Genomic DNA, 12251 nt, shown 5'->3' with positions numbered 1-12251 from the left:
GTTTATATATATGTGGTTGAGATTCTCTGTCAATAATGACAATTTACAATCATCACAAATAAATGTTCCATTCTGACTGACTGGATCACAAGTGAAAAATGATTTAGTGTATTAGCTAGGCTATCAACTAAAATTTGTTCAAAAATAATATTGTTTCAAAGCCAAACACACTTTATAATTAAAAAAACTAAGAGTGTAACGATATGTTTGTCTCACGATACAATATATATCGGGATACAGAAGCAATGATACGGTACATATCACGATACAAATTGAGAACCGTAAGTCAGTTCATGTGACAAAATGAAAAACTAGAGCTTCACAGGAGACTGCGTGCTTGACTATTTCTATGCTGAATAGTGAAAATGGGCACATCTGATGAAGCTGAAGCTGTCAATGGAGTGTTTAATGACTCCAATGTGGATGAAGGTATTGGACAATAACTTATGTTTGTGTCAAAAGAATTGAGTAATAAGAGAGATAAAAATAAAGTTATCAAAACATTAAATAAGTATAATTCTAAGCAAAAGGAGGCATAATTCATGAAATATTGGTGCAAGAGTGATGCATCTTGTGTCATATGATGTGGGTGATGATGTGTAAAAACTACTTGTTTGAATCAAATCCATTTAGTAATAACTCAGATAAAGTGAAAGAGCACCAAAACTTTAACCTAAAATTCTATGTCAAAAGGGGAGATAATTCATGAAGTAATGGTGCAAGAGTTATGGCCCTTGTGTCATATGATGTGAGTGATAAAGTGGAACAAGTATTTTAAGTCTGAATAAAATCCATTTAGTAATAACAGGGACAGAGTGAAAGTGCACCAAAACTTTAACCTGAAATTCTAAGTAAAAAGGGGGCATAATTCATTTTAAATTGGTACCAGAGTTATGGACCTTGTGTCATATGATTTTGGTGATGATGTAAAACAACTATCTTAAATTTGAATCAAACCCATTTAGTAATAACTGAGATAGAGTGAAAGTGCACCGAGATTTTAACCTGAAATTCTAAGTCAAAAGGGGGGGATAATTAATGAAATATTGGTGCAAGCATTATGGCCCTTGTGCTATTTGATGTGGGTGATGGGTGATGATGAAGAATAACTATTTTAAGTTTGAAACAAATCCATCCATTAATTACAGAGATAAAGAGAAGTACATCGAAATTTTAACCAAAATGCAGACGCGGAAGGACACCGACGCCAGGTCAAGTAGGACAGCTCTCCATACTTCGTAGTCGAGCTAAAAATCAATGGTCCTTTCCACTTTGAAAGAACTTGAAATTTTGCTTTAATGTTAAAGAAATTTTTATAAATGATAAATTTGTTAAGTTATTTTCTTTAATCCTTATTATATGACTGTTTTCATTCAATGTTTCTATTTTTACTGTATTAGTATGGGGGCCAATAAGGTCTACCATACTCCCCCCACCCCAGACTTCTTTTCATAGGTACCAAATTGTTCGGCAGGACCAACTCTTTCAAAATAAAAATGTTCCCATGAAAAAACTCCAAATGAAACATTTATGATTTCAATGTTTCTATGGCAACCGTTCATTTTTGAAAAGGACAACCATATAGATGATTAACAGTCATATCTTGGCCAGTTTAGGTGATAAAACAATAAAAATGGTGTCAAAATGGAGCTAAGACATTGGCCTTTAAATAGCAGCATTTTTATGTTAATTAATTTGCATATTCATGAATATATATGAGAATGTTACAAAATAAGAAAATTTTGTTACAAAATAACATTTTCTAAGTTTCAAATCAATTTAAATGTACCAAACAGCTTTGGTCTGGTTTTAAAGTCTCTCAGTATGTTTTAATACACTATCTTGTTACTCTTGTGGTATATTTGTTTAACCCACAACTGGATGTGCTCAGCTACTTTGCATAAAATCAGGGTTGCCAGCACTCTGGGTGAATAAAATTCCCTGACTTTTCCCTGACCAATTCATGTTTTTCACTGACCAAAACCGCCAAACATTTAAACGGCCTCCTGACCTCCCCTATAGCCATCCAATCCTCCCATTATTTTTTTTCCAAATGTTTTGTATTTATTTTCAAATATATTAAACATAAACATCAAACACAATGATAATAAACATGGTTTTCTTTCTTGTATGACTGTTTGGTGGTCAAGCCAATGAAACATAATTGTGACTATTGGTCAGTGAAACCTAATTATTAAGAGATACATATCAAAAACATCTTTGCAAGACATGTGACTATCAAAAATCTAACATCTTTTAAGGTACACTTTCCTCATGGTAAAAACAATAAAGTATGGTTAATAACAAGACCATTGGAACCCTGCTAGTATTAGCAAAATATCATTCTCAAAAATCCAAGATCGGTTATTATACAGTTTCCTAGAGGCAAAAACAATAAAACACCATGACTAATAGCATGACCATTGGAATCATATTGACAAAGCATCACTCTCAAAATCCAAGATCTCTTAATATACAGTGTCCTAGTCACTGTGGCAAAAACAATAAAGCATCATGACTAATACTGTAGTAGTTGGTTAGTTTGTCATGATAGTAGTAAGTGCCTGAAATAGTAACTTGTTTATAATACATGCCATCAACAATGTACTTAGATGTGTATGTTATGATATTATTTAACAAACAGAAAACACCTGGAGTACCTACAACAAAAAAAGTGTATTAGAATAATGTTAGTTGTAGGCTCTCTTCATGTGTCACTTTCCTACAAAATAACAACAAGAGGACCATGATGGTCCTGAATCGCTCACCTCTTCCCACATGACCCAGTTTTGAGTATGACGTCGTTTTTTCTATTATTTGACATAGTGACCTAGTTTTTGAGCTCATGTGACCCAGTTTTGAACTTGACCTAGATATTATCAAGATAAAAATTCTGACCAATTTTCATGAAGATCCATTGAAAAATATGGTCTCTAGAGAGGTCACAAGGTGTTTCTATTATTTGACCTACTGACCTAGTTTTCGAAGGTACGTGACCCTGTTTTGAACTTTACATAGATATCATCAAGGTGAACATTCTCACTAATTTTCATGAAGATCTCATGAAAAATATGGCCTCTAGAGAGGTCACAAGGTTTTTCTATTTTTATACCTACTGGCCTAGTTTTTGACTGCACGTGACCCAGTTTCGAAACTGACCTAGATATCATCAAGGTGAATATTCAGATCAATTTTCATGAAGATCCATTGAAAAATATGGCCTCTAGAGAAGTCAAAAGATTTTAATAATTTTAGACCTAATGACCTAGTTTTTGATAGCAGTTGACCCAGTTTCAAACTTGACCTAGATATCATCAAGATGAACATTCAGACCAACTTTCATACAGATCCCATGAAAAGTATGGCCTCTAGAGAGGTCACAAGGTTTTTTTATTATTTGACCTACTGACCTAGTTTTTTAAGGCACATGACCCAGTTTCAAACTTGACCTAGATATCATCAAGGTGAACATTCTGACCAATTTTTATGGAGATCCATTCACAAGTATGGCCTCTAGAGAGGTCACAAGGTTTTTCTATTTTTAGATCTACTGACCTAGTTTTTGACCGCACATGACCCTGTTTCGAACTTGACCTAGATATCATCAAGATGAACATTCAGACCAATTTTCATACAGATCCCATGAAAAATATGGCCTTTAGAGAGGTCACAAGGTTTTTCTATTATTTGACCTACTGACCTAGTTTTTGATGGCACGTGACCCACTTTCAAACTTGACCTAGATATCATCAAGATGAACATTCTGACCAACTTTCATACAGATCCCATGAAAAATATGGCCTCTAGAGAGGTCACAAGGTTTTTCTATTATTTGACCTACTGAACTAGTTTTTGATGGCACGTGACCCACTTTCGAACTTGACCTAGATATCATCAAGATGAACATTCTGACCAACTTTCATGAAGATCTCATGAAATATATGGCCTCTAGAGAGGTCACAAGGTTTTTCTATTTTTAGCCCTACTTACCTAGTTTTTGACCGCACGTGACCCAGTTTCGAACTTGACCTAGATATCATCAAGATGAACATTCAGACCAACTTTCATACAGATCCCATGAAAAATATGGCCTTTAGAGAGGTCACAAGGTTTTTCTATTATTTGACCTATTGACCTAGTTTTTGATGGCACGTGACCCAGTTTCGAACTTGACCTAGATATTATCAAGGTGAACATTCTGACCAATTTTCATGAAGATCTTGTGAAATATATGGCCTCTAGAGAGGTCACAAGGTTTTTCTATTTTTAGACCTACTGACCTAGTTTTTGATGGAACGTGACCCAGTTTTGAACTTGACCTAGATATCATCAAGGTGAACATTATGACCAATTTTCATGAAGATCTTGTGAAATATATGGCCTCTAGAGAGGTCACAAGGTTTTTCTATTTTTAGACCTACTGACCTAGTTTTTGACGGCATGTGACCCAGTTTCGAACTTGACCTAGATATCATCAAGATGAACATTCTGACCAACTTTCATAAAGATCCCATGAAAAATGTGACCTCTAGAGTGGTCACAAGCAAAAGTTTACGGACGGACGGACGGACGCACGGACGGACGACGGACGACGGACACCGCACGCTCACAAAAGCTCACCTTGTCACTTTGTGACAGGTGAGCTAAAAAAATGTTAGTTAGCTCTGGAGGCAAGGGTTGCAAAGCCTTTCAGTCTTCAAGCAAAATCAGTGGGGGGATTTAAACAAATTAAATGCATGTTACAGTATTACATCATTAAACTTTGTTTTTAATTACTTAAATTTAATGCTTGAAGACTGCCATAGCCACAAAAGATTAAAATGATTAACTTCTTCGAGCTTTGAAATCATTTTCCCTGACTTTTCGCTGACTTTCCAGGCTTTTCATTTTTCACTGACCAAATTTTAAAATTCCCTGGCCTTGAAAAAGAAACCAATTTCCCTGACTTTTCATGACTGCTAGCAACCCTGAAAATGGACCAGTGTCACAAACAACGACTAAAATTCTGAGACCACTAAAACTGAATAAAATGATATAATAAGTTATCAATGAAATAACAATTTTTAGATTCAGATTGCAGCATTTTAAGGCCTTATCATTCTTTGAAAACATTTATAATGGGACCCACACCCCAATATTGGGAGGTATTTTCCCTGAATCCCCAATTCCCCCTGCAGGGGCCTACTACTTTTCAAAGCAATCAAGAAAATATATAAATTAAAATTTGTTTTCATTCTTATAAAAACTGCATGCAAAAGTCCGCATCACTTTTGGCTATTACTTTTTTACAGGTTCAAGGTTGGCTATTATTTTTTGAAGTGGATCAACCAATTAACGTTAATAAGACTATCTTTTTGGAGCCCGTTTGGGGAAGCATGCGCAGATAAGGCTGGTACTGTTTACATCCTTGCAAAGAGGAAAAAATGACGTTTATAGATTTGTAGATTATTTTTGTAAACAATTTGTATATTTAAATTTTAAAAATAAATATGCAGAAAACCATTTTTTATCTGAACCTGGTCCAAAACAAGCTAAAATAATCATAGGTTATTAGCTTTGTATCGGGAAATATGCACGAGTTCTTCAGCGGAAATATTGCGCGACTTTAGGAGCAAAGATAATAACCTTTTTATTACATACACATCTACACATTCAAATATTATGTATATATCATAAATATGCTCAATAGCCTGAATAGGACTGACAATACTGAACTAAATAGAAAAAAATAGTGCAACAACACACACTGCATTACGTCACGCACCCGATATGAAATTCAGGCGTCAGTGCATGGAAAAATATTGACATTTCCGGTACCAGTGTAACTTAACGGGGAATAGAAACGAGTATGTAATAATTCAGCTTCTGAGATGTTATATGCTGTTTTGGATCTCTGATGGATGGGACCATTAGAATATAACAACAGCGTCAGTTTAACTGTTAAGAACTAGTCCGACTCCAAAACCATGCAGTAAAGGTTTTAACAACCCGACACTACATTTATACAATCAAGTAGTCTAGATTAATAAATATTTGTAGACACAACTTTTGAATTATTATTATTATTATATACCATGTTTATACAGCACTCTTTTCATATAACAAGAGGGCCAAGATGGCCCTATGTCGCTCACCTGTGTAACACACCATAACACTGTAAACATGTTTTACCTAGTGATTTCATGGAGACAAATATTCTGACCAATTTCATTAAGACTGGACCAAAATTGTGGCCTCTTGAGTGTAAACAAGCATTTTCTTTGATTTGACCTTGTGACCTAGTTTTTTAACCCACATGACCAAGATTAGAACTTGTCCAAAACTTCAAGAAAACAAACATTCTGACAAAGTTTCGGGAAGATTGGAGCAAAAAAGTGGCCTCTAGAGAGTATACAAGATTTTCCTTTGATCTGACCTAGTGACCTAGTTTTGACCCCACCTGACCCAGATTTGAAATCGTCCAAGACTTCATGATAACAAAAATTCTGACCAAAATTTATGAAGCTAGAATCAAAAATGTGCCCCCTAAGGTGCAAACAAGCTTATTCTTTGATTTGACCAGGTGACCTAGTTTTTGACCCATCATGACCCGGATAAGAATTCATTCGATATTTCATGCAGACAAACATTCTGACCAAGTTTCATGCACATCAAATGAACAAGAGTGTTAACAAGCTTTTCATATGATTTGACTGGGTGACCTAGTTTTTGACCCCATATGACACAGTTTCAAATCTGGCCTAGAAATCATCAAGATAAACATTCTGAGCAAATTTCATGAAGACAGGGTCATAAATGTGGCCTCTAGGTTAAATAATATCCAACATATCTAATTTTCAGAATTCTGACAGCACTGTAAAATGCAGCCTACACCTGGCGCATTTCAATAATTGCTTTTTTATATGACAACTGCTAAAAAAAATTACATGTAGAAGTTAAGGTAATAACAATAATTTTCGGAAGATATAGTCAAATTGCCAATAGCGGACCACTGCCAATAGCGGGTCACTTTACAATAAAATGTGAATCTCTCTTACAGGTAGGAGAGTATACAATATTTAAGTATCCAGTTATACAGACTTGGATTTCAACACTCTTGAATTCTTCAAAGTAGAATATTTTGAGCATACCTCACAGTTTCTTAGATAAAACCACACAAATCTGGTACCATTTTGAAGAGTGAAAAACGCACTTTTATGGTGATTTTGAATTTTTGATTGACTCTGATGAAAAAAGTGCCATCAAGCAGAGGCAGCCATTCAACCAATAGAGAATCACCCATTTCAGGGATAATCAAAAGGTTGTTCATTCTGCTTAAAAATACAAATCAATGCTTGATTTGAAGATGTAATGGTTTGAACGGGCATAAATAAATAAGGTTCTATGCATCAGTATTTTGTTTTTAGTTTTAAATATAGTTGACAGGGGTGTAAAATTCCACTCGCCCGCTCGCATTGGCGAGTTAAAGTCTGAGTAGGACGAGTGGACCTCGCTGTATACTCGACCGATCGGGCGAGTGTTTTTTTACGTCCTTACTTTACCAAAATTCAGAAATTACAACTCCAAAACGTCAACAAACTTTGAGATGGTTCAGTCGCTACCTGGATTGAGTGGAATTTACCCGCGAATCGTAAAGATATCAAAACGTCATGCCGGTAATTTCCCATTCCACAAGCACGTGCGACCTATCGTATTAAATATCTAATTTTCATCGACACGTACACAAAAACCGTGCGTAGTGCATTCATTTTTTAACATTTTCGCTTCAAGTTTTCAACACCTCTTGAGAAATAATACTATTTGAATTCTATAATGATTTTAATAAGATATCGACAGAAATGTAGACAAAATTCTATAAAAACGGCCGAATTTTCATATAATCATTTGTAAAAATTCAAACAGCGCGATCTTAGTTACTTATTTCTTTCTAAAAGAAAATAAATGATGAATACTCTGGGCATAAAATTCAGACTTTTGACCAGAAAGAACAAAAAACAGAATAAAAAAATCTTATATAATGAAAAAGCGGCAGCAATTACAATACAAGGAGTAAAACGATTTTTTGCAAACAGACTGCTGTTAGTGCGGCAGAATAGGTTACGTGACCTCGCGAACGTAAATAGAAATGCGATTTTAAAATAAAGCAATGTGATGTCATTGCGGTTTTTAATAAGTTTTAAATGAATCTTTGTACATCAACCAACAATTTAAAAGTCTTTTTTTTTTTTTTTGTCAAACAATAATGTTAATTCTTGAGGGCAAATAGGTCACAGAGGTAGGATATCCACTGTAGTAACTATCGTTTGAGACATTTACCTATTATACGGGATATAGCACATTCGCTTTTGATAACAAATTAAAGAAGAAACTTTTTATTGATTTCTATTTCTATGTCACGTGGCGCGAAAACATGACGTAATGCCATGACAATCTCGGGCAAAAATACCGCTTTGATCTCCACTTCAAGAATCCATGCCAAGATACTGACACACTTCTTTTAGCTCTTTGTAGGGGTGTAAATTGATCATGAAAACAAGGTCAATTACTTGGTTTATCAACTGAATAATTACCGATAATCTTTAACGTTTTTTTTTTCATCTCTTTCAACATGGGTGGAGGGACGATGATTATTATGTCCAAATTTTTTAGACACTTTTCAAAACAAATATTTTTCGGGAAATAATACTATTGTACATAATACTCCTTTCATAAAAGTGACAGTATTAAAAGTGTCAATTATTAGGGCGAGTGGCTGTTCACTAAGGGCGAGTAGATATTACTGGCTACTAGTCCTGCAGGGCGAGTGGTGTGAAATTTTTTTTTACACCCCTGCAGTTGGTGCTAATTATGCACAGGTCTTCTCTTTACTACAAATAAACTCAACAAATATATACATTTCGCCTTGTAGCGATGCACCCTGGCTACGAGAGGCCGTTTATTCCGATACACATTATACAACTATACAGTGTTATACAAATGATACTATAACTCATTGCGGCTCTCTCAATTTTCCACCTCACCGGAAAACACGACGTCCAGGAAAAAACAGAGAATTTAGCTCTGAAAACCTGTGTCCAAAAAACAACAAGTTCAGTGCCTTCCTCAGTGGTGTGTGTGGACTTCACACATATATTGTAAAATTAATTTGACCTGTCAGAAACTGCTCTCGGCCCCCACCAAATTCTGTTCATGCCTGTATAAGAATAACATGAACGCCAGAAACATGCCCCGACAGGACAACTAAATAGTACAATACAACAGTATTTAAAAATGTTATACAGTTTTTAAACAATTGCTAACATGAGCATATTGAAATCTAAAGCTTTTTTTTTTCATGTATGTAAACCACAGATGAAATTTTAATCTTAAAATTTCTAACTTTTGAAAACTTAATGTCCGTATTAAATGTACTACTGAGGTGCACGCTAGAACTGACCAATTTTACATCGACATATCACATACCCGATACAAATGATTTCTATTGGACAAATTTTAGACAAAACAATGAACCATTGGCTACCCTTTCAATACCTCTTACTGGAGCGGTTTAATGAACCGTAACTTGCAGACATAACTTTTCCGCTATACTACGTAACGCGGAAAAGGTAAAAATATATAAATGTGAAAACTAGCGCTATATTATTTTACCTAGTATCTCCTGTTTGAAATGTAAACATACTGATTCTTATTATATTCTGCCTTGTAATGTTATTTCTAAGATCTATTTTTAAACAGGTCAGAGGGATGGCCTGTTTGCACTAGCTGGTTCATTTGAACCAAACTGGTTTAATTGACCCATAACAAGACATGTACACATGGGCCTAATGAACCAAATTTGTCATAATAAATTGTGATTAAAAACTTGTAAAAATATGCCCTTAGAAACACATTCGCAATCTTGTTTTGAGGTGTATGCTTACTTCTGAGCATGCACTACTTGCTCGGACAAGCCATATAAGCTGCCTTGACTAGATTTTTGCCGCAGAACGATGAGAATATGGAACAGATTTAGAACTGTCAATAAAGCAAGAGTTATTTACATTGAAGTTACGGTAATTTTCAACCTTTATATATTATTTTGCTGTGTTTCATCAGTTCGCCGCCATTTTGCAATTTTCCCAACTGTATTACGATCATTTGACTGAAAGAAGCCATTTGATGCTGGCGAAACTGAAAAAGTATAAAGGGAGATAAATGTTGCCATATTTTAGTTACTGATGCAGGGGAATCGAATATGTGGTTGCATCTCAAATCAGCGGAAGTCAGTATGTTTTCTTGCTCCTTACCTCTTGGATTTTACAAATGGCCAAAATAAAGATTTTCCAACAGTTACATTATTTTATTTTAAGAATTTTGTAAAATCTAGTAAGGTGACATAAGTGTACAAAATAACATACCTGTTTGCAAAGCGATTCGCAGGTTGTTGTAAGTGTCAAATTCATTGAAAGTATCCAGTTATATAGACTTACCACTTAGCAGAAAGTATCCAGTTATATGGACTTATCACTTAGCAGAAGATGGATCTAATCTAATGAGTTTGAGTTTCATGAGTAGATAACTCTTGCAACCATGTTTCCTGACTTGGATTTTAACATTCTTGAATTCTTCAAAGCAGAATATTTTTGAGCATACCTCACAGTTTGCATTGCATAAGTTCATAAATTGTCCATATCATGATGCGGATATCCACACAATAATTATTTCTCTTCTATAACCAAAAAAAAAACGCGTGTCTCATGATTTATGGTTCATTAGGCCTATGTATACATGTCTTATTATGGATCAATTGAACTAGCCTGGTTCAAAAAGGCCATCTCTCTGACCTGTTAAATGGATAGAAAATATGATAAACTAGGTGATTGCGTATTGGCAAAAGTGATCGCCTATTGGCGAATTGGACAGGCTTAAATATTTCTTCATAACTTGAGACATAAAAGATTGATTCTAATAAATCAAACATACATAGATATGAATGCGAGCAATAGTTCTAAGCGTTAGTAAGTTTATATATCATATCATGAAAGTCTGAACATTCTTCACTACATGCTGAAAGTGTAGATAGTGATCTGCTTTAGGCTACCATTTACCATGTCTTCGTACTGTCATCAGGTCTAGGATTTCATCGTTTTTACAGATATTCTGTAAATATATGGACAATCCATAAATTTAAAGATTTTTCAGTCTATAATTTTACAGACTGGATGTATGAAATTTGTTAAAATTACAATTTAAATCAAAACCGCAGGTTAAAATGAAATATTTCACTTATTTCAGGCATAGATACAACTAATAGGAGAATTTCAGACAGATGGGATCACTTTAATTTTTTCATATTTTTCGAAAATTCAGTCATCAATACTGACAGAAAACCGACATATAACCTTCATTTAAGCATGCAGTCTTAAAATCTTTAAGTTTAAACTTGCGGCTTTGATTTAAATTGTAATTTTCAAAGATTTTGTTTATCCAGTCTGTAAAATTGTAGACTGAAAAATCTTTTAATTTATGGATTATCCGTATATTTACAGACTATCTGTAAAAACAAAGAAATCCTAGAACTGGTCATAGTAATCTGTACTGGTACTGATGATAAACTCGGACAGAAAATGAGGTTTTTTACCTGTAACTTTTTTATTTCTGCAAATTGTTATCAATGGTTGGTATCAAAATAAAGCTTAGTTCTTACAGAATTATTGACATAATTTAAATTTATATTAAGCATGCAAACTCACAAGAAGTAAGGCCCTGAAAGGGGTATGTAAAATGGGGACTGTATGAACGTTGACTGATGATAAATTTGACCACTTTGTCATTTAAAAAAAATTCTCCATAGTCTTATATTGAAACCTTTCTAAAAATGATGCAACAGTCGTTCCCGATCAAGTAATGGAAAGTGACCCAATGTCAGGCCTTCATGTATTGACAGTGAGCATGCGCAAAAAAAAACATCCTCTTCCCCAGTATTTTTGGGTAAATATTTTTTAAACAGACAAATGTAATTCATTTTAAGTCATTTATTTATACAGAATATTTACCAATTTTGTTTTTGTTTACACCAGTTGGTGTTGTAAGTGGTTGCTATAAGACGGCATGTTCAATTATATAAAAAAAAAACAATTGCAATTGAATAATTTGAAGGTGGTCGACTTTATCACCTGTTCGCCAATAGCGGGTCACTATCAACACTTTTAGCATGTGGTGAAGAATGTTTAGACTTTCTTGATATCTAAACTTACTAACACTTAAAACTA

The 12251-nt window shown here is 34.4% G+C and overlaps 1 protein-coding gene across 4 annotated transcripts in view; it reads right to left on the bottom strand.

Moving 5' to 3' along the window:
- Positions 1-12251, bottom strand: part of LOC123551459 (EEF1A lysine methyltransferase 1-like) — a 37542-nt gene that overhangs the window by 17898 nt on the left and 7393 nt on the right. The window contains exon 1 of one of the 4 annotated variants that reach the window (XM_045340411.1): positions 11088-11135. The exons of 2 other annotated variants lie outside the window; for them this stretch is intronic. In XM_045340411.1, coding sequence (XP_045196346.1) covers positions 11088-11106 — 19 coding nt within the window. In that variant the 5' untranslated portion in view covers positions 11107-11135. Of the gene's footprint in view, positions 1-10064; positions 10171-11087; positions 11136-12251 lie in introns of those variants that run through there. One more of the 4 variants, XM_045340410.2, reaches the window with a different exon arrangement.

This window comes from Mercenaria mercenaria, chromosome 4, assembly GCF_021730395.1.
Source record: "Mercenaria mercenaria strain notata chromosome 4, MADL_Memer_1, whole genome shotgun sequence".
Lineage (NCBI taxonomy): Eukaryota > Metazoa > Mollusca > Bivalvia > Venerida > Veneridae > Mercenaria > Mercenaria mercenaria.
The sequence above is the reverse complement of the archived record's forward strand: the minus strand, read 5'-3'. Positions and strand labels throughout refer to the sequence as shown.